Below are 23,898 nucleotides of genomic sequence, written 5' to 3'. Positions count from 1 at the left end.
AGTTTTCGTTCTTTCCTTGCGAGCTATGCATTTCATGTCTGTTTGTTTGTCGCATTTCCAATCGGATTCTGATAACTTAAACACCTTGAACACTTTCAATTTTGTCTGTTAAATTGACATTGAATTATTATTGTTGCTGCTGTTGATGCATAAATATAAAGAGTTGTTTTCGACCTTTTGTTATGGAAGAGTGCACGATGACTATTTTGGAGTACTAATAACAGCGCCCTATATACGCGCACACACATGCTTACTTGGTACGTAGAGTCATACGTCATACATGTTCGCTTTCTTTGCAAGGTTGCTTATGCTTTCTGTTTTATATTAAATACATTACAGGTGGTGGTATAAGGGAGACATCTGTTGTAGTTGTGACGTTGGATCCTGGTGAAGTATATATAATTGCGAGTTTGTCTTCCAGGCTCGACACTCAGGTTATACATGTTGATCCCACAACCGGAGTGCTTCGCTACAATGCAAAGCCAGGATTTGATGTTTTCAAATCCGAAAAGGAAGCATTGGAATATGTTACGAACGGATCACATTGGTTGTGTAAGAATACGACCTATGCGCGTGCAATATTGGGTTATGCTGCTTTGGGCAGCATTGGTTTGCTTCTCGTGGCTACCAAGTTGACTGCTAGTGTTCCGAATTTGCCTGGTGGAGGGTGCATTTATACGGTGACTGAGAGCCAATGGATCAAGATTCAACTTCAGAATCCACAACCACAAGGAAAGGAGAAGAAAAGAATGTTAATGAATTAACAGATCTTGACATTAATGGGAAGCACTACTTTTGTGACGCAAGGGATATCACTCAACCATTTCCTAGCCGTATGTGCTTGCGTGAGCCCGATGATGAATTTGTTTGGAACGCCTGGTTCTCGATGCCTTTCAAAAACATTGGGCTGCCACAGCATTGTGTCACTCTTCTTCAGGTTTTGCTTCATTCTTGGTATCATCAAATTGGTGCTCATCTGACTATTATCTTCTTTCACCTGATCCTTATCTTTAACCATCTGATTTCTTAGCCTACCACCTCGATTTCGTGATGATGATTGTTCGAGCCTATGCACGATATGCTCATTATAGCCAACTGGTTCAACTCTGCATTTACATGTACTTATATTTATGTGCAACTCTTTGAGTATATATTTTACCACTGATAATGATAAGGATTTCATAACCATTGTATTAGGAAACAAGTTGTTGAACTTATCTATGCATTAGGTGCTCAATTTTGCCTTCATTGAATATGACTGACACAAGAAGTTAAATTGTTGTTAAGATTTGAAGATAGCATATGGAATTATGCAATTAGATGTAAATTTAACCCTTTCATACCGTTCTCTTACTTGATATTAATGTGTAGGGTTTTGCAGAGTGTCGAAGTTTTGGAACCTTAGGGAAGGTGGAAGGAATTGTTGCTCTCATAGCTCGCCGTAGCAGGCTGCATCCTGGTACTCGGTACTTGGCTAGGGGATTGAATTCATGTTTTAGCACAGGTAACCTGACCTATTAAGCTATTAACAACTCTCAAACTTTTAATCTTTGAAGATACCCATGGTTGTGTCATTTTTGTCATTGATTTCCAGTGGAGTTTCTCAGAACATTGAGGACAGAAAGTAATTTAGAAAAGAACATATTGATATTTTTTTTATGAAATTCATTAATCTACAGTATTTCTTTTTCGTTTTGTTTGTATTATTTTGTTTTTGTTTTGCTTAGATGGCTTCATCTTGTATTTTGTATTCTTCTCATTTAGGAGTACGAATTTACATTCTAAATGAAAAATATTCTCCTCTTACTTTATGTTTTAAGTGAACTTTTCATACTTATGAAGATGGCAAGTCTGACAGGAAATGAAGTGGAGTGTGAGCAACTTGTATGGATCCCTAGAAGGGCTGGTCAAACAGTTCCTTTTAACACATACGTGTGGCGACGGGGTACAATTCCAATTTGGTGGGGTGCAGAGTTAAAGATTACTGCTGCAGAAGCAGAAATATACGTTTCGGATCGCGATCCTTATAAGGGAAGTTCGGAGTACTACCAGAGGTTGAGTAAGAGGTATGATGCACGAAATTTTGACGTGGCTGTTGGGGGGAGTCAGAATAGAAAGGCGTTTGTTCCAATTGTATGCATCAACTTGCTTAGGAGTGGAGAAGGAAAGTCAGAATGTATTTTAGTTCAACATTTTAAGAAATCTTTAAACTACATCAAATCAACCAGAAAACTTCCTTATACTCGAATTGAATTGATAAATTATGACTGGCATGCCAGTATAAAGTTAAGAGGTGAACAGCAAACCATCGAAGGATTATGGAAACATCTAAAAGCACCCACTACTTCCATAGGCATTTCTGAAGGAGATTTTTTGCCTTCACGAGAAAGAATTAAGGACTGCAGAGGAGAAATTATCTACAATGATGACTTTGAAGGTGCTTTCTGCTTAAGATCACGTCAAAATGGTGTGATACGTTTCAACTGTGCTGATTCTTTGGATAGGACAAATGCTGCAAGTTATTTTGGCTCCCTCCAGGTTTTTGTGGAGCAGTGTAGGCGGCTTTGTATATCACTTGATAGTGATTTGGCATTTGGTTATCAGTCAATGAGTACTATTGGTGGCTATACAGCTCCTCTGCCACCAGGCTGGGAGAAGAGATCCGATGCAGTAACAGGGAAAACCTTTTATATTGATCACAATACTAGGACCACAACATGGACGCATCCGTGTCCCGATGAACCTTGGAAGAGATTTGATATGGCATTTGAGGAGTTCAAGAGGTCAACAATTTTATCACCAGTATCCCAGCTTGCTGATATTTTTCTGCTTGCGGGTGATATTCATGCAACACTTTATACCGGTTCGAAAGCTATGCATAGCCAAATCCTCAGCATCTTCAATGACGATGCAGGAAAATTCAAACAATTTTCTGCAGCTCAGAATATGAAAATTACTTTGCAGAGGAGATATAAAAATGCAGTTGTTGACAGCTCTCGTCAAAAGCAACTTGAGATATTTCTTGGAATGAGACTATTCAAGCATCTTCCATCAGTTTCTTTTCACCCTCTTAATGTATGTTATTCTGGGACTGCTCTGGATCAGTTGTAGTGATAATAATTTCATTAATTTCTATGCTTCTTTTTGTGCTAGGTTCATCTAACAAGTTGCAACAAGTGGTTTTAACTGCCATAGGTTAATTTAAAAGCTATTCTAAGTTAGTATAAGCGTATAAACCATTTAGGCTTTTCATTCCCAGTGCCGCCTACAAATGGTATGGAATCACCAGCTGCATATTGGAAGGCCCTTTTGTTACTTGTAACATGTAACAGTGGTTTTGAGTTTGGCATCAGATTTAGACTTCACACTGGTGTCCGTTTCCAAAATGTTGGCTTCCCTGGAAATTCCTTTGATTCTTGGTTTTAGATCTGATCACAGTTTAATACCTTTGCATTTTGAGTTCCATAGATTCTGGCTTCCATGATTTATGTATTGATTGCATGTAATTTTTATTTAGTAATTGCATTGCATGGTGTTCGCTTGTGTTATGAGTCTTATGACTATTTCTCTACATTGAATTGTCGGATCTTTTCTTGAAAGTCATAAATGATTTTTTTTTTCTGTTTGTTTTTTCATATAATGTAATGGCATCAAGTCTCTCATCCAAGCATTGTGATTTTGCAGGTAGTCTCTCGACCATCTGGTTTCTTCCTTAAGCCAGTTGCTAACATGTTTCCAAGTTCCAAAGGTGGAGCCAGTCTTCTGAGTTTCAAGAGAAAGGATCTAGTCTGGGTACTTTTTCTTTCAGTTTTCATTGTATGGAACATTTGACTGTACCATAGTGGTGTTTTCAGCAGAATTCCTTTGTCTCTTATTTGGAATAGTTTTTATCACACAGGTTTGCCCACAGGCCGCAGATGTTGTTGAACTTTTTATCTATCTAGGTGAACCTTGCCATGTTTGTCAGCTTCTTCTCACAATATCCCATGGTGCAGATGATTCAACATATCCATCAACAGTTGATGTAAGGACAGGACGCTCTTTAGATGGGCTAAAACTTGTCTTGGAGGTCTGTAATCTTTCTTCCACTTCTCCTACAACTTTAATTTTCTTTGAACTTTATTAGAATTGATGGTCCCAGGAATCCAGCTAAAACAAGATGAGGATCCTTTTAGTTCCTATCTGATGTAAAGACTAACAACTAGGCTAAGCCATGAAATGCAAGGGACCTAGTTGCAAAAACTTAAATATTTAGAATACAAAAGAAGTTCATGACTCTGGTTTTGGTAATTTTTTGTTAGTTTCATGTATTGCTGTACATATGTTGCTAATCTACTTGTGTTAAGTTACAATAATTTCGGATATCTCCCATAGTTTCTAATATTTTAGTGGATTCTGATGACAGGGTGCTTCAATACCTCAGTGTATACACGGAACAAACCTCTTGATACCCTTAACAGGAGCAGTTAGTCCAGAGGATATGGCTGTAACAGGAGCTGGTTCACGTCTTCATGCTCAAGATACATCTACCCTTCCATTATTGTATGATTTTGAAGAACTGGAAGGAGAACTTGACTTCCTTACTCGTGTAGTTGCCCTTACATTTTATCCTGCTGTCTCTGGAAAGAGCCCTATCACTCTTGGTGAGGTAGAAAGCAACTTGTCTAATTATTAATTATATGTCATTGTCCTTGATTTGTGACTTTTCAGTTGGTTATTTAGGTTCTGATTTGAAACTCTAGCTTGGTTGAAGCTAATGCCATTTGGATTTTTTGGCACATGATATAGAGAGGATGGGTGTTGCAGAACCCCCAAGTGGATGATAATTCTTTTGTGAATTTGTTTGCAGATAGAAGTCCTTGGAGTTTCTCTTCCTTGGAGAGGTGTATTTACTAACGAAGACCCTGGTGCAAGACTACCTGAACATGCTAAAAACCTTCAGAATGAAAACCTTCATTTTTCCTCTGGGTCAAAAACCAATCCATTTTCTGGTGCTTCATTTACTGAAAATGTGCTGCTACCAGTGCAACCAAGTTCCTCTGCCAACAATTTAGTTGACCTATTGACTGGAGAGGTGGTGCTTTCAGAACACATTGCTGCGCCAGTGATAGTAAATGCTGAGGACAAGGGAGGTGACTTTCTTGATTTCTTGGACCAAGCTATTGTTGAATATCATGGTGCTGAAACTGATCATAAATCACATGATGGAAAACCTTCAGATAGCAGTTCCCAGCAGTACATTGATTGTTTGAAATCTGTTGCTGGGCCACATATGGTATGTTACTAACTCTTCTATTGTTTCCTTGAACCACTATGCTATTATGTGGTTTATCCTTATAAAGAGGAAGTCCTTTGAAATCTTTCGTTGAACCATTATTGATGAATCCTATTGTCTGCAGGAAAAGAAACTAAACTTCATGGAAGCCATGAAACTTGAAATTGAACGCCTCAGGCTGAACATTTCTGCTGCTGAAAGGGATAGAGCTTTGTTATCTCTAGGAACTGATCCTGCTACTATAAACCCTAATGTTTTACTTGATGAACGATACATGGGAAGATTGTGCAGAGTTGCAAACTCCCTTGCACTGCTTGGACAAGCATCCTTGGAAGACAAAATTACATCTGCTGTTGGTCTTGAGACCACTGATGATAATGAGATAGATTTTTGGAATATAACTAGATTTGGTGACCACTGTTATGGTGGCACATGTGAGGTTCGTGCTGAAACTAATGCACCTACACGTCCTTCCTTTTTGGAATCAGGCGGAGTTTCCCCGTCTCTCTTGTCATGTTCCCAATGTGAAAGGAAAGTTTGTAAAGTTTGCTGTGCTGGTAGAGGGGCCCTTCTGGTTGCAGGCTATGGGTCAAGGGAGGCCATGAGTTACAATGGTGTGGTAAATCAGGGGGGATCAGGCCATGGTTTCCAGGCTGATGTCTCTACAAATCGTACAGTAGTGCTGGATAGTGTTATTTGTAAAAGATGCTGCCATGATATTGTGCTTGATGCATTGATCTTGGACTACGTCAGGGTCTTGATAAGCATGAGGAGAAGTACACGTGCAGATTCAGCTGCCCATGAGGCCTTGAACCAGGTGATTGGATATTCAGTAAGGAATTGTCTTTATGAAGGGAAACAGTCTCCGGATAGAAAGAGAACTATTAAAGTTCTGCAGAAATTACTTGGCAGAGAGGAATCGCTAGCCGAGTTTCCATTTGCCAGCTTTTTACACTCGGTAATTTTTTGGATTATATTACTTTCTTGTTTCAGGGTTCCCGCAGTAGTTATTGTCTTATTTCCATCTCTATCTGCGTACGGGTTGCGGTATTGTACATGTTTATTGTGACCATTGTAGGTTGAAACGGGAGCAGATTCAGCACCATTCTTGTCATTGCTTGCTCCTCTTGAATCTGGAACACGCGATTCATACTGGAAATCTCCTCCTAGTACCACCAATGTTGAGTTCATTATTGTTCTTGGCACCCTTTCTGATGTTAGTGGGGTTGTTTTGCTTATTAGTCCATGTGGTTATTCTTTGGCTGATGCACCCACCGTAAGTCGGCCTCTATACATACTCTCTCTTTTATTTTTATTTTATTTGGTAAATGTGAAGTCATCGAAAATCTTGCTTTGTAGTATATCTAGCTTTTTGTTCCAAAATTGTTGAATTTTACACCTTTTGGGTTGCACAAACATTGATTCCTTCTGTACATTTTATTTTGACTAATTCACCTGCTCGCACAGGTGCAAATCTGGGCCAGCAATAAAATACACAAGGAAGAAAGGTCATGCATGGGAAAATGGGATTTGCAGTCCTCGATCACGTCTTCCTCAGAATATTATGGACCAGAAAAGTCGGTTAGAGAAAATGAAGTACCGAGGCATGTGAAGTTTGAATTTAGGAATCCAGTTCGATGCCGCATTATTTGGATGACATTACGCCTTCAGCGACCTGGTTCACAATCTCTTAATTTGGACAACTTGAATCTCTTGTCTCTCGATGAAAATCCATTTGCAGAAGTAACTCAGCGTTCTTCTTTTGGTGGAGAAGTTGAAAGAGACCCCTGTATTCATGCCAAAAGGATACTGGTAGTCGGAAGCCCGGTGAAAAAAGAGATGGCAGATACATCACAAAGCTACGATCAGATGAATCTGAAAGGCTGGCTGGAGAGAGGTCCACCACTGAACAGATTTAGGGTAAAAAAAATCACGCTTATATGCTTTATTCATTAAAAAAAAAAAAATTGATTCGTTATTGAATTTTTATCGCGTGCAGATTCGTTTATAGTCATATATTGTTCTTTCAGGTTCCCATTGAGGCCGAGAGGCTGTTGGACAATGATATTGTTTTGGAGCAATATCTTTCTCCCGCATCACCTTTGCTTGCTGGATTTCGTCTTGATGCTTTTGGTGCAATAAAGCCTCTGGTTACCCATTCACCCTCTTCAAATACACTGGTCTGGGATACGTCAGCCACACTTGTAGACGAGAGGCACATCTCTCCAGCCGTTCTGTATATACAAGTATCTGTTGTCCAGGTACTTACTAGACCTGCTTTATTATTATGGGGTTGGTTAGCGACAGTAGTTCGAAGTGGCTTAATTAGTGCAGTGTGAAAATCCATATGGATTACGGTGTTTTTAAGATAACTTATTGGAGACATTATTACAGGAACCCCAAAGCATTGTAACGATTGCAGAATATCGTTTGCCGGAGGCCAAGTCTGGAACAGCCATGTACTTTGATTTCCCTCGACAGATACAAACCCGCACAATTATATTTAAACTTCTTGGAGATATTACAGCATTTGCAGATGACCCAACGGAGCAGGATGATGCCGGTTCCAGAGTTGTACCAGTGGCTGCAGGGTTGTCGTTGGCCAATAAAATTAAGTTGTATTACTACGCCGATCCATACGAACTTGGAAAATGGGCAAGCCTCTCGGCCGTTTGAAGTAGCGTTATACACAGCGAAGCACGAGGGGTTTTGTGTCTTGGGGATTGGTTTTTGATCGATTTTGTGGTTGTGTATTTCCCCATTCATATTTGTTGTAATCATTCGTTGATGTAAAATTGTCCCTATAGTTTTTTTCGTTTTCGTTGAGACTATATATATCAATAGTGCTAGGAAATCAGAAACACGTCTGTCTTTATTGTACGAGAATCTGATGAGATCTGTTTGTTCAAGTATTTGGAGCCAAAGAACATCGTAAACTTAATTGTTTGGTGGATTTTTATCACAAATGGTCTTTGAAATTGAAAATCAATCAATGTAGTTCCTGAAAAAGAGGTGTCACAAATTGATGTGCTCGAATTAATGTGCTCATTTCATCGCAACTTTGTAAAAAATCATGTTATATGCTAATTTTTGGCACATAAATAGGTCTCAAAATTTTGGGGGTTTTATTATTACAAATGGTTTATGAAATTGGTTCATACCATTAAGATGATCTTGGAAATTGAAAATGAATTAATGTAATCTCTAAAAATAGGTGTCACAAATCAGTATGAACATTTTGCCACAATTGACCCATGCCATAACAACACATAATAGAATTTTCGACAGAATGGAAGAACCACATTGATCTGTGACACTTATTTTCAGGGACTACATTGATTGATTTTCAATTTCAAAGATCATTTTAATTGTATAAGTCGATTTCAGAGATCATTTGTGATAAGTTGAGCCACCCAATTGCTTGATGGAATTTAGTTTTTCTTCTCTTTATTTTTGCAATTGAAATCAAAGTTTCATTTGATGCTTAAGCATATACATGCCCCTACCCATTTACATTTTGAGTTGTCTTATTAATCTAAATTTTAAAAGCATCACAATCTTAAATCAGTATTTAAAAAAACGCTTTTTATTTATTTATTTTTTTCTAAAGCATGCAACTGAACAATCCTCATTTAATGATTTTTTTAAATGACAAGTACACCCGTATATGTTTCAAAACAACAACTTTTGCCCCTTCATTTATTATATTACAATAACACCATATCCGTTTTAGTCATTTAACATAAACGCAACAGTTTTATATAAAAGTTTATCAAACACTCATACATTTTTTTTCTTTTGTTAAAAGCACGTTTACAACAAAAGTTTATCAAATATTCAATAACTTTATCTTATTCTCACACCACAACAAAAGCAGTTTTTTTTTTTTTAAAATCAGAGGAATAATAAACTGCCCTATATCTTCTAGCCAGAAACCGAAGCCCCATATATCCTTGATTTATTGTATCACAGAGGATTTATGGATGCATAAAATTACGTGGTTGGTTTCACTTGATTAACCCACACAGAGATCGACGGTGCTGATTGGATGCATTAGTGATGATCAGACTGTAATGCCACAGTGGTCTTTGACAGTGTAACTAATTCCTCCATTTCTTGCGTTGTTGAGAAAGTCGGTAAAATATTCAGATTGATCAATCGGTTTGTAGCGGACGGGATGCTCCTCGTCAATCAACTCTTGCGGCGTCTGGCACTTGCCACTCTTGGACAGAAACAGAGCCAAAACGAACCTTTGCGTGTCTTTGCTTATTGTCACTCTGTGTTTGCAAGCTTGTATTTTATCATTGCTCCAAACCTACCCAAAAATATTTATGTCATATTATATGCAAAAAAATATATTTGAATACGTGGGACTTTTTATGAATTTTCTATCATCTCACAGTTTAACTCAATTCTCGTTCCAACATTATAAAATATTTTGAAAAAATTATGAAGTGGCAGAGAGTCTATGAAGACTCCGACTTTTGAGAGAATCTCCTTAGCATTTCTCATGTTGCAGAAAAATTTATTAATTATATTACGGATTTATGTCTATTTATATAGCTTGAGTGAATTAATCATTGCATATTTCCATATACAATAGTAGCACCTGCAAAATATCGGCTGCGATGAAAGTGAAGGACGATGGCGGGGGTTGACAGAGCACCCAGTCCCCGTTCTTGGTCTGCACCTCCAAGCCATGGCTGTCGTTCACCTGATGCAGCACCGTGGTGAAGTTCTTGTCGGTGTGAATAAAAATACCCACGTCGGTTTCAATTTCCTCCGATCGGTCGTACTTGAGGAACGACATGCGGTGAGTGTTGGTGTTAGTATGTGTATCATGGTACTTGTCTACACCATAGCTTTCGAATATCATCCTCGTCACTATCCAGTCTAAGTTAATCATTTGCGTTGCATACTTGTTCGAACTTCGACTAGTTAACCGACAAACAAGTTAATATCTATAAGCACGACAGTCTCACAACATAAACTGCATGCATATCAGCAACTATAAGTTTATTGATTTCATAAAAAACTGTAGAGTCGAAGTATCAACAATATCAATAAACATCGACGACATAGATAACTTATCTGCAGTTTAAAGTATTTCATTAAAAATTTAGGTAGAGAATTACGTGAAATTTTCATTTCCGTTGGGCCAGAAGAGATTGCTGAACTTCTGGCATTCAGCAGCATCTGCGGCGTCGTCCATTGCCAGGCTTTCATGGATCTGAGTGCTGTTGTGATATGCACCCAAGGTCTTCTTGGTCTTGCTCTTGACCTTCATCTTGGCTTCACGGGGGAAATCCATCAACTCTTTGAAAGCCTCCAACATGGTGCTGCGAAGCTCTTGGGGGACCTTGTCGCCGACTAATGCAATGAAGCAGCCCGTTCCTTCGAGTGCACGGATAACATCTTCGCGTATCCCTAGCCAAGAACTCGACCCCGGCTTCAACTCCTCCTCCTTGGAGAAATCGATCACCGGAATCCCGTTCTCCGATTGCTTACACATGGTGTGAGTAGGTACTTAATTATGCATTTCATTTCATGGTGTTGCCGTTTATAAAGATCAGCTGCAGCCTCGTCATCACCTACCTAATATCCGCAAAAGATTATTAAGCGTGTCAAGTGGTATTATACTATCAATCTACAACAATTCATTTACATGGCACACTCGTGAACCATAAGTTGCACAAAAAAATATTTGTGTTGCCGACCGGCAGTCCTGATCATAAGTTGCCCCAACAAAATACAATAATGCATTCAAATGGTACACTCGTGAATCATAAGTTGCACCAACAAAATAATATTTGTGTTGCAGACTTGCAGTCCTTATCACTTGTGCTGGCGTCCGTAGTTTTTAAAATTCCAATAATGCATTTACAGGGCACGCTCGGGAATCATAAGTTGCAACAATTTGACTGACTATCCCACAAAATAATATTTGTGGGATAATGTTAGAGAGATTAAATTTGAAGCCTAAATTTGCAAACTAAATGATGTGTCACCAATAAGAATAAGCATGCTTATCAACGGTTAAGTAATAAACCAATCATCAACTTCTATATTCTTTAGTTTCCAAAATTTTGTCTATAAATTTAGTTTCCTTACTCATATATATTTGTGTTGCAGTCCTACTTAAATTAGGAACTAAACTATGTAGAAAGTTTTAAATATACATACAATAGGCAATAGTATCTATTTACAAACCAAGTCTTCAATCTTTATGTTACAGTGAAGTCCCAACGTCTTCAAAATCCTGAATAAAAGGCACGACAATCCTGCTTAAATATAACTTAGAAATATGAGGAAATTAGCAAGTTAGCTATTCATATATACACTGTGCTATTATTTATCCAATCATGATTGCAAAGCTTAAAATTAGAAACGGTGTAGAATTAAGACTTTAGAAATTCATTCAAGCAAAGCAACTCAACAATGGAGTAAAATGTTATTCTATACCAAAAACTAATATACTGAAAAAGCGAAAAACACAAATCAGGACAAAAAAAGTACACAAAGTTTGAGTTGAGGTCACAAACACAAAAAACCATTTAACCGAGCTTATTCGACCAAATTTTTTTAAGGGATTTTAACGAAAAACTTTCAGTATTATTTATTTTAACGAAAAATCATATTTTTACACGAAATAGTCAATTCTAGTAATATTCACTTTACCCTCTATTTTGTCCTTATCGATAAAACTCAAAGTTTTTAAGCCATTTTCATTAGTTTTTCTATTTTTTAAGCAATCGCATGGATTATATATATGACCAGGCAGAGAGGCACAACCGCACATGCATAGCAATATAGCATACAATATGAAAGGCAATGAAAATAAATGAAATATGAGATGGAAATTTCAAAACCCAATTAGAGGAGTGGAAGCCAAAATACAAAAAATTTAGTCCGGATAAGATAAATTATCAAATTTACAGAATGTTTTGTTTCTTAATTTTTGTGTTTTGTTTTTGTTTTAGCAGAGTATGTTGCCTTGCCTACCAAAATCGAGCCCCCTAAATGGCTCACCTGTGAAACATTGGATTGGATTTATGTTTCAATTGTTGTCAGAATTGTTACATTATATATTATATAAATTAATATGTCCCAGTTAGGGGATTATGTCAAATATGGTTAGTACAAAATCGTTTTAGAAGGATTGTGCTAAAAACATATATAAAATATGGGTTTGATGAACTTACTGGCTCCATCTGATAGGACAGAATAATTGAATTTAACCCATTTTGACATGGACCAATTTAAAATCATTCCAAAATTATTTTCAATTATATTTCATCTCATTCTGTAACTTTAATTACATAGAGAAAAAGTGGTTTCTAATTAGCAAAAGGAAGCCTCACTGACCTTTGTAGAAATCTCATCAATAAAGGGCCTAAACCCCTTCAATACATTCGCACTATCAGCACTTCTAAAATCTGGTTTTGATGAACTTACTGGCTCCATCTTATTGGATAAAAAATAAGAAATTTAAATCATCATTACATGGACGAATGAAAAATCATTCCAAATTTATTCCCAACTTCCAAAATTAATCAATAAGATTGTAAATTTGATACAACTAATAAAGAAAAAGGAAAAGAATGAATTAAAAATTGCATCTTTATCGTTAAACATTGAAGACTTTCATTGCGTTAATCAAATGAGGGGGAGAGAGAGAGAGAGAGAGAGAGAGCAGATGGAATTGAACCCAAAAAAAGGTCAAATTTAAAAAATAACGTCCATATCAAAATCTACTTACATTCTTATTCAATAAGGAATAAAAGAAATAGAATATATTACACATCAAAAGTTGGGGATTACACTGATCATTTTGTAAAAGTTGATAACTATCATATAATCCATTGATACCTTCATAGTTTTTCAATCAATTCTTACATACAATTAACAATATGGGTTGTATATTTATATGTATAAGTCATCCAAACTACTAATTATCACTCTCAAAAGAAATCCATTTGATCACTAAAACTCAGAATCTAAAGACATGAAAAAAATGAAGGGGCAGAAAATGTGAAGGCCGACCTGTAAATACTGGGTCCTGGGTCATAATAGGATCGTAGACCTCAAGGGTGGAATCATCATCTCCAAAATGAGTTCTCGGGATAGGTCGGGCAGGCACCCTGCAACTAAGGAGAATAGTGTTGAATGAATCTATTGTAAGTTCTAATGAGAGCTGAACACTTGATTATCTTTAGTTTGGAAACGTGAGGATATAAGAGATTAGAATTAACTAAGGTTGTAAGCTGATAAGGATTTTGTATAATAGGAGTCTCAGCAATAACAGTCACGATAGTGTTGAAACACTTGTAATGGATGTGAATGTGAGGTTTTGTCGGTGATAAGGTTAGATTAATTAGGATGGCATAATGGGAAGAGTCCTGATCAATCATCATCGTATACGGTATAAAAACAAGGGTCTCTGCGCTCACTCAGATAAGCAAACAAAAGAATACTCAGATCCCATTGATTGAGCAATTGCATCCAGTTGAGGAGAGCTGCAGAAGATCCCTAGTTTACAAGAGATGTCTTCTTCAGGTTAGAAGTTACTTTGGTACTGTGATTATCCTATTCCGCTGACTATATTCAGACTAATCTAACATTTGGTATCAGAGCTTTCACATACCAATTAACCCTAAGAAGAAAGCATCAAGAATTGTTTTGTGTTGCAGATTAAAGAACTGATATATATATATTGTACAGAGAAGGTTGTCTGTGAACACATGACAGCTAAAGCTGTCTGTGTTGACGAAGGTGTTATCAATACCAATATATATATACATCAGTAATGGCACTAGGATTCGAAACATTGACACTGATCATCTAAAGAAGTTCAGTTGTTTATGTCTTGGATTCAAAGTGGCATAACACTTCATATATCAACGTGTGAATCCAGTCAGTTTACAAATCATAAAGGTTTTTATTCATGACTACAGAAAACTCATACGTTGGATATGAAGGTGGTATGATTAAGAGAATTACTTGCATGCTTCTCAATACAAAATTGTTAAGTCTGTGAAATAAAGATGGGGATTAAAGATTAATACTTTCATTCTATATGAATACAGCCATGAACCCAAGTTCCATGAATCTCAACACGGTTGAACCTCTCACGGGTGTCAACTATAAGAAGTGGAAACAGGATTTGGAGATACTTTTGGGTGTCATGGATATGGATTTGGCGCTAAGAACTGAAGAACCACCAACGCCAAATGAAGGATGCACTTCGAGCCAAAGATCCAAGCATGAAAAATGGGAGAAGTCAAACAGAATATGCCTCATGATAATCAAAAGGTCCATGACTGATGTAGTTCGTGGAGGCTTCCCAGAGGAAACTAATGCAAAGGAGTTCATGAAATCGATCGAAGTGAAGTACAAAGAATCTGAAAAAACAGAAACTGGGAACTTGATGAACTTGCTGACAACTATCAAATACGATGGTGAAGGGAGTGTCCGTGAATACATTCTCAAGGTTATGGACATTGCTGGGAAGCTTAGAATCCTCGAGGTACCTATTTCTGAAACATTTTTGGTCCATGTCATCATGAATTCCTTGCCTAGTTCTTATACTCAGTTGAAAGTATCCTATAATGCACTGCAAGCAAAGTGGGATGTCAATGAATTAATATCTATATGTGTGGGTGAGGAAGTGAGGATTAAGAAGGAAAGGGCTGAAAAGGAAAAGGGTGAGTCGGTGTATTTTGTTCAAGGTTATGCAAAGAATACCAATAACAACAACTCGGATACTGTCAAAAGGAATTCTGCCAGAAACATTCCTCCCTCTAAAAAGACCTTCAAAGTTAATAACTCATCAATTTTTAAGTGTTATTTTTGCAAAAAGACAGGCCATATGAAGAGAAATTGTCTTAAGTACAAGTCATGGCTTGCCAAACAAGAGGCAAAGAAAGGTAAAAATAATTTTTCAAATGTTTTTGCTTGTTTTGAATCGAATTTGATTGATACACCTAGCAGTGCTTGGTGGCTTGATTCCGGCTCTTCCATTCACGTTACAAATTCATTGCAGGACTTCATAACAAAGAGAACACCAAATAAGGATGAAGTCAAGGTTTCAGTTGGCAATGGAAGAAGAGTTGAAGTCAAGGCACTAGGGACTGTTAGATTAAAATTAGATTTTGGTTTTTGCTTGGAGCTAGAAAATGTAGTCTATGTACCTTCCATGAGAAGGAAATTAGTTTCCGTTTCTAAGTTAGTATTATTGGGATTTTATTTTACTTTAAATAATATTGGCTTCAATGTTTTTTATAAATCTTCTCATATTGGCACTGGATTTCTATGTGATGGTATGTTTAAATTCAAAACCAATTTGATTGAAAGTGTCTTTAATGTAGAAAAAGAAGTCAAAAACTCAAAAAATTCTTCAAATCTTTGGCATAGGAGGCTTGGCCACATATCAAAACAAAGAATGGAACTTTTGGTTAAAAATAACATCTTGCCTCCATTGAATTTCAATGATTTTGATTTTTGCATTGAATGTGTTAAGGGGAAAATGGTTAATAAACGTAAAGAGGGTTCAACTAGGAGTAAGCAGCTCCTAGAAATAATCCATACAGACATATGTGGTCCATTCCCTACACAAACAATCGAAGGAAATAAATATTTTATTACTTTCATTGATGATTATTCTAGATACTGCTACATATATTTGATCCCAAAAAAATCAAAAGCCTTGGAAGTGTTTAAAATTTATAAAACTGAAGTTGAAAATCAATTGGAAAAGAAAATTAAAATAGTAAGGTCTGATAGAGGTGGAGAATACTATGGCAGATATACACAAAATGGCAGGCATCCAGGGCCATTTGCCTTGTATTTACAAGACAATGGAATAGTGGCTCAATACACCACCCCAGGTACACCCGAGCAAAATGGGGTTGCAGAGAGAAGGAATAGAACCCTAATGGATATGGTAAGAAGCATGATTTGTAGGGTTCACTTGCCTAAATATTTATGGGGAGATGCAGTAAAAACTGCAAATTATTTGTTGAATAGAGTGCCTTCAAAAGCAGTTGAAAACACTCCATTTGAATTATGGACTGGCAGGAGACCGAGCTTGAATCATTTACACGTCTGGGGATGTAAAGCAGAAGCCAAAATTTACAATCCTAGTAGTGTTAAACTTGATCCCAAGACAACTAGTTGTTACTTTATTGGTTATGCCGAGAGATCAAAAGGGTTTAGATTCTACTGTTCTAGCAATCAAGGTCCTAAAATTGTCGAGACACAGAAAGCAGTATTTATGGAGCATAATCTGGATGTTGATTCTGGGACAAATGATAATGATTTTGTGTTTGAAGAGGAAAGAGACAATGACACTACTATAGAACATGCAAAGGCTTCTTATCTCGAGACACCAACAATGGCAAGTGAAAATCCAATGCACATGCATAATGACACGGAAGCAATTGAAAATCCAATGCACATGCATAATGACACGGAAGCAATTGAAATTCCAATGCACATGCATGATGACACAAATGAAGTTGAAGGGAACATGAATTCTGAGCAAGGAAATAATGTGGGAGCCACACCACCGATTGATAATGATGTTAATATCAAGCCGATGGACACCGAAGCACTAAACATGCAAACACAGCAAGGACGAGACGGTGGCATAGTTGAAAATCAACCGGTGGTCCTGAGGAAATCAACTAGGGTAAGGAAATCAACCGCCTTAGAAGATTTTGTGTATATGACTGAAGCAGCAGCCAACGACATTGATTTGTCAGAATTTGATGATCCTAAAAGTTTTAAAGAAGCAGTCTCAAGTATAAATGCTACCAAATGGATAGAAGCAATGGAAAGTGAACTGGGATCGATGAAAAATAACGAAGTCTGGGAGCTTGTAGAGAAAACAGAAGATATGAAACCAATAGGTTGCAAATGGGTATTTAAGACCAAAAGAGATTCGAAGGGAAACGTAGAGAGGCACAAAGCGAGACTTGTGGCAAAAGGGTTTACTCAGAGAGAGGGAATGGATTATAAGGAGACCTTCAGTCCTGTTTCAACAAAAGATGCATTTAGAGTTATTATGGCTATCGTTGCACATTTTGATCTAATCTTGCACCAAATGGACGTCAAGACGGCATTCTTAAATGGTGACTTGGAAGAATGCATATACATGAAGCAACCAGAGGGATTTATAGAAGAAGGGAATGAAAATTCAGTTTGTAGATTGAAGAAGTCAATATATGGGTTAAAACAAGCATCGAGACAATGGTATCTCAAATTTCATAGAATTGTTAAAGAGAATGGCTTTGTTGAGAATCCTTCGGATAACTGCATATACTTGAGGATCAGTGGGAGTAGCTTCATAATATTGGTCCTTTATGTGGATGACATACTACTTGCAACAAACACAGCTAGCTTATTGGATGAAACCAAGAAATTGCTGCAACAAAGCTTTGAAATGAAAGATCTTGGAGAAGCTTCGTATGTTCTTGGTATTGAAATTAAAAGAGATAGGAAGAATGGATTACTGGGGTTATCGCAAAAGGGCTACATCGACAAGGTTTTAAAAAGGTTCAACATGGCTTCTTGTGGCACTACTGAAATGCCAATTTCAAAGGGTGACAAATTAAGCAAAGAGCAGTGTCCCAATAGTGAGTTGGAAAGAAGAAACATGGAAGGCAAACCATATGCCTCTCTTGTTGGAAGCTTGATGTATGCACAAGTGTGCACAAGACCTGATCTTGCTTTCACTATCAGTGTTCTTGGGAGGTTTCAATCAGACGCAGGGGAGGCTCACTGGAATGCAGCCAAGAGGGTATTAAGGTACCTTCAAAGAACCAAGGAACATATGCTTATTTATAGGAAAACTGATGAGCTTGTGTTAGAAGGGTATAGTGATTCAGATTTTGCCGGATGTCCAGATGACCTTAAATCTACTTCGGGTTATGTTTTCACTATGGCATGTGGTGCAGTTTCGTGGAGAAGTGTGAAGCAGGCAACAGTGGCAGCCTCTACCATGGTGGCTGAATATCTCTCATGTTGTGAAACTGTTAATCAAGCTATATGGTTGAAAAATTTCATTGCAGGACTTAGTGTAGTGGATTCTATTTCGAGACCAATTCAAATTTATTGTGATAATAATGCAGCTATTTTCTTCAGCAAGAACAATAAAAGATCGTCTGCAACAAGGAATTTAGATATCAAATATTTGATTGCTCGAGAGAAAGTAATGGCAGGATTGGTGAAGATTGATTACTTAGAGACCGGTTCTATGATTGCAGATCCTTTAAACAAAGCAGTTCCAGTTGTGGTTTTCAAGAAGCATGTTGCAAAGATGGGTCTGTTAGCTAGTTTTGATGATGTTAATTAGTGGGAGCAAGTAAATTTTTGAACATGCTTCGTTATCAGTCACTAGTTCACTTGACTGGTATTTATGAGTAAGTATTAATAAAGTTTTCTTCATTGTTAAGGTTTCCCCACTACTGAAGTCTTAAAGCTGTGAGGTTGTTTCAAAGTTTTCCCTCTAGATGCACAGCTTTAGTTATGACAATATGTGTATATTTTATTATGCATAATGGTTTTGACAATATGATGATTGTCAGTAGGACAAACAACCAAAGGGTTTCAATATGAAACATTAAGATGAATTGATCTATCGATTCTTAAGGGGACCAAGTGCAGAATGTGACAAACTATACATCTACAGACACATTTTACACAAATTTTTTGCATCTTGTGGGAGTTCAATGTGTTAGTTAGTTTTGTGAATGTAATTATGGGGATATTGTTCGACAAATTGAACATGTTACCCTTTAGTTCTTCATGAATACTGATTAATGACCTGAACTTGTATTCGTGATTCAAGTTGGTACTGATCTCGTGGCCATTTAAGAATAACTTCACATAAGGCCAGCTACCGTTGAATCAAGTGTCAGCTCTAGTGGGAGAATGTAAGTTCTAATGAGAGCTGAACACTTGATTATCTTTAGTTTGGAAACGTGAGGATATAAGAGATTAGAATTAACTAAGGTTGTAAGCTGATAAGGATTTTGTATAATAGGAGTCTCAGCAATAACAGTCACGATAGTGTTGAAACACTTGTAATGGATGTGAATGTGAGGTTTTGTCGGTGATAAGGTTAGATTAATTAGGATGGCATAATGGGAAGAGTCCTGATCAATCATCATCGTATACGGTATAAAAACAAGGGTCCCTGCGCTCACTCAGATAAGCAAACAAAAGAATACTCAGATCCCATTGATTGAGCAATTGCATCCAGTTGAGGAGAGCTGCAGAAGATCCCTAGTTTACAAGAGATGTCTTCTTCAGGTTAGTGGTTACTTTGGTACTGTGATTATCCTATTCCGCTGACTATATTCAGACTAATCTAACATCTATCTGAACTAAAAGGAATCGGAACTAAAGATACATAATCATGTGTTTAAGCAGCAAATTTAACCAATCATGTCAACAATAAAAATATGTGTTTAGGCTTAATATATAGTTACATAGTCTAAACACAAAAACCTAAATTAAATATAAAACCGATGTGTTATAATCCCACAGTATTGACATATAAACAATATTTGCGTGTAATCACAAAATACCAAAAAGTGTAAAATTCTAAAGGAAATCTCCACAAACATTTCCAGGAAAGCTGCATATTCTCATTCTTTTCTGGATTTCTGTCTCCAGTTATTTTTATTATTAATTCATAAGAAAACAAATCTTCTTTAAAAGAAAAGAAGGTGGACAATGCAGTGGATAAGATATCCACTGGGCTAAGCAAACTAAAACTGAATAACTTACCGAATGCATCAACAGATATAGCAAAACCTAATTATCCATGAGTTTTAAAGAAACTGAAGCCTGTAATGATGCTGAAAAGTGTACCTGATGAAAGGAATGACAAACAACCAAAAAATTTCTACAAATACCTTGAATTTCTATATTATATTACGTTCAAGTTTGGACAATTGAGTACGGTAGAAAGAAGGAGAAAACACGACATTCCCAGGTTAGTGTTACACTGCAATACTGGTGCTTATTAGACTACAAATATGAACATTTTGTTCTCATGAAGTTATACATTTGTTGAAATACTGTAGTATAAAGAACTTTTCTAATCACCTTGTTTATGTTAAAAAGAATTAGGAACTGATCATAAAAAGCAACTTGCTCTTTTTTTTATTCTTTTCTTCCATTTGGCGTATCCTTTATGTTGTCTCATTATAAGGGAAAAATTATATTCTCATCCCTCTTTCTTCTATTGCATTGATTAAAATCTTTTTTCTTTTTAATTTTTTATCAAGGTCCCTAACTTTTAATGAACACCATTATTTCAGTTATAAATTATTTATATATCAACATAATTAAATTTTATTTTTAAAATATATTCAATTAGTGTTAAAACATTACATTTGGTGCATTTATATTTATGGATAAACTTTGTATCATATATTTCTATTTTTATTTTGTACCATTTTTAATTTGTACCTTTTTTTTAATTTTAATTTGTACCCATATATTAATTTCATTTTGTGCCCATATTTTTTAAAATTTTTATTTATACTCATAATTTATTTATAATGTACCCGTTTTTCTTTATAAATGTACCACTTTGTTATATGTAAAATATACCCTTTTTTAATGTAAAATCTATTTATTTATTGTTAGAATGTGTACATATTTATAATAAATTGTACCCTTATTCAAATTTTTTGAACATTATGGGTGTGACATCGCACATCGCCCAGAGGAGTGATCCTTAAATGTATATTCCCATCCTTACCTAGCACGAGGCCTTTTGGGAGCTCACTGGCTTTGGGTTCCAATTCCATGGGAACTTCGAAATTAAGCGAGTAGCGCACGAGAGCACTCCCAGGATGGATGACCCATCGGGAAGTTCTCGTGTGAGTTCCCAGAAACAAAACCATGAGGGCGTAGTCGGGGCCCAAAGCGGACAATATCGTGCTACGATGGTGGAGCGGGCCCGGGAAGTAATCCGCCCCAGGCCAGGATGTGACAATGGGTACATTCGTTTGATATTTATTATTTCAAAGGTATATTGTTAACCTATTTTTATCTATTTATTCAATCAAAATTTTTGAGTATTTTCTTTTTTATTGTAATCGTTTTTAATTTATATGCCATATAATATGGGATTTTAAATCCCATAACATGTTAAGTAATTAATATCAAACATATGAGAATACATATTAATAGCAATAATGAGTTGTACAAAGTCAAGGGACTTTGATAAAAAATTATATACTATTAAGGGTTTAGTCAAAGAATATTAGTGGCTAGGGACCAGATCTAAAGTCTCTCAATTATAAAATAAGTGGTGAAAAATCATATATGATTAGCAACTTAACATAATGTACACAAATAGTCTTACTTAATCATGTTATATAATTTTCTAAGTAGACTTCATAAGGCGGATCAAACTTCAAAGTCAGAGTCAATAAAATTAACTTAATTATCGGAATCAGCATATAAAAGGCTTCAATGAAATTAGGGAAAACTTGATATAAGTCTAATTTTTTTAGCCAATAGTAGGAATAGTCTAATTTATTAAAATAGGTCCAATTCCTTAAATTTAATTATTTTATTATCAATAATTATCTATTCAATGATAAGATTTATTATTTCTTCAAATTATCTCTTTGATTATTTCTTTTTATTTTTATTTTTTATTATTTCTTGTTCTTCCTCCCCATTTATAGATTTTATTTTTAATTTTTATAATCAACCTATATCACAGGTTAATTATTTTTTATGTATCTATACGACAGATTCTTTTTTATAATTAACGTGTCACAAATTAATGTGTCTTGCTTATAGGTATATTATGTTTTTTCCTACTTTATAGTTAGGTTTCATATCTCGCTTGTAGGTATAATATATATTCATAAATTTGTTACTTGAGTTAATTATTTTTATGTATCTATATGACATATTCTTTTTTATAATCAACGTGTCACAAATTAATGTGTCTTGCTTATAGGTATATTATGTTTTTTCCTACCTTTTAGTTATGTTTCATATCTCGCTTATAGGAATAATATATATTCATATATTTGTTACTTGAGTTAAGGTAGAATATTTTGTAGATAATTTATGTTAGTATATTAGTTTTTGTTGTTGTAAGATATTAATTAGATTTTTTGGAGTTGAAAAATGCATAATATTAGAAGATTTTTAATTGATTTTTAATATTTTAAAAAAATATAAAATGAGTATAAAAAAAATAAAAACATGTAATTAGATAATTGGACTCACTCCTAAAAACCATCTATGTTTTTGAACCTAGATCTAAAAGCCCCATGAAATTAAGAGAGTCCATAAACCCGTCATCAGTTAGTTGGAGATTACCCTACCTAAGAAAAAGAGAGATAACAAGTCAATACATTGTAACGTGATTAGGGTTTATTTTTTCACCAAAAAAAAAAAGATCTAGTGTGTTAGTGCGAGGCATGTTAGGCCCATTGGATTAAATCCAAAAAGCTGCATTCAATTCACCATAAGGCCTCGTTCCCAAAGCAGACCAAATGAAAACACAATCCTACCGAACAAATATCGTATCAATAATTCGGTTCAAAGTTCCTCGTCCAAACGCACCTTAAAAGAAGTAACGGAGTGAAATTAGATCGTTTACTTCAAAGGGTAGCATGAGAATTGGCTTCTGAGGGTCCAAAATGCTGGAGGTATGCATTAGCCAACATGTGACCCAACTGAACCTGGGATTTGGTGGTGAGGTGCAGATGATCATCTTTGAGCTCCAATCCCTTTGCATCCACGCACACCACACTTTCATTCAATGAGAAAATTAAAAAGCCAAATCAGATAAATGGTTCATGTGGTTGTAAGGTATTCGGAAAATAGTCTCTGTGGTAAAAAAAAAAAGGGATTTAAACTCTCGTGGTGTAGTTCATTAGCAAATTTAGTTCAAAAATGATCTTTCCGTCGCAGGATAAAATTGTACTTTCAAGCGTGCACTTCTTCGTTAGATTTCCATATGATGCTTATCAGACCTTGTGCTTTTTGTAGAGACAACCACCTTCCCAGCAACAAGAAAAGCAGGGTAGAACCCAACACCAAATTGACCAATCAAGCCATTGTCTGCACCAAGATCCTTGTTTCCCTTCAGAGCCTTCAAGAACTTTGAAGTACCACTCTGGGCAATGGTTCCAATGAAGCCAATGAGTTCCTCTTTTGTCATTCCAATACCAGTACCCGATATAGTGATGGTCCCATTATCTGGATCAGATTTGATACGAATCTGTAGCTCTTCAGCATCTCCAAGCAGAAAGGACCACACAAAAATCTCAACTTGTCCAATGCATCACTAGCATTACTCACAAGCTCTCTAAGAAATACCTCCTTGTGTTGCTCTATAGACTATGAACTATCAAATCCATAAGCCGAGATACCTCGACCTGGTACTCGAATTTCTCACCAGTAGCATCAGTGGCCTCCCCGGCAACGGCCGCGTCGCAGCGGGTGGACACTCGTCTGTTCCTGCTTTCAACCTTCCACTTCGCTTCAGTTCTGCACAATTCTAAAATCAGCACTTAAAAAACCCTATTTTTAAGTGAACATCAAATCAGCACTTAAAAAAACAGGGGCAGATTGTC

The 23,898-nt window shown here is 36.2% G+C and overlaps 2 protein-coding genes across 2 annotated transcripts; one reads left to right on the top strand and one right to left on the bottom strand.

Annotated features, from left to right (window-relative positions):
- Positions 1 to 549: 549 nt before the first annotated feature.
- Positions 550 to 8,055, top strand: LOC137747562 (probable phosphoinositide phosphatase SAC9). The gene is made up of 12 exons (XM_068487693.1): positions 550 to 937; positions 1,372 to 1,504; positions 1,859 to 3,075; positions 3,685 to 3,792; positions 3,899 to 4,069; positions 4,406 to 4,648; positions 4,850 to 5,275; positions 5,400 to 6,233; positions 6,354 to 6,551; positions 6,743 to 7,195; positions 7,306 to 7,536; positions 7,670 to 8,055. Exons 1-12 carry the CDS (start codon positions 695 to 697, stop codon positions 7,949 to 7,951), a joined length of 4,539 nt encoding a protein of 1,512 aa, XP_068343794.1. The 5' UTR covers positions 550 to 694; the 3' UTR covers positions 7,952 to 8,055.
- A 1,283-nt stretch (positions 8,056 to 9,338) lies between these two features.
- LOC137747001 (probable 2-oxoglutarate-dependent dioxygenase AOP1) lies at positions 9,339 to 10,787 on the bottom strand. Its single transcript, XM_068487003.1, has 3 exons — positions 10,411 to 10,787; positions 9,885 to 10,209; positions 9,339 to 9,590 (listed from the first exon to the last, which is right to left on the bottom strand). Exons 1-3 carry the CDS (start codon positions 10,785 to 10,787, stop codon positions 9,339 to 9,341), a joined length of 954 nt encoding a protein of 317 aa, XP_068343104.1.
- Positions 10,788 to 23,898: the final 13,111 nt, after the last annotated feature.

The sequence above is a fragment of the Pyrus communis genome, chromosome 10, assembly GCF_963583255.1.
Source record: "Pyrus communis chromosome 10, drPyrComm1.1, whole genome shotgun sequence".
Classification (NCBI taxonomy): domain Eukaryota; kingdom Viridiplantae; phylum Streptophyta; class Magnoliopsida; order Rosales; family Rosaceae; genus Pyrus; species Pyrus communis.
This window is presented reverse-complemented; position numbering and strand designations above follow the sequence as displayed.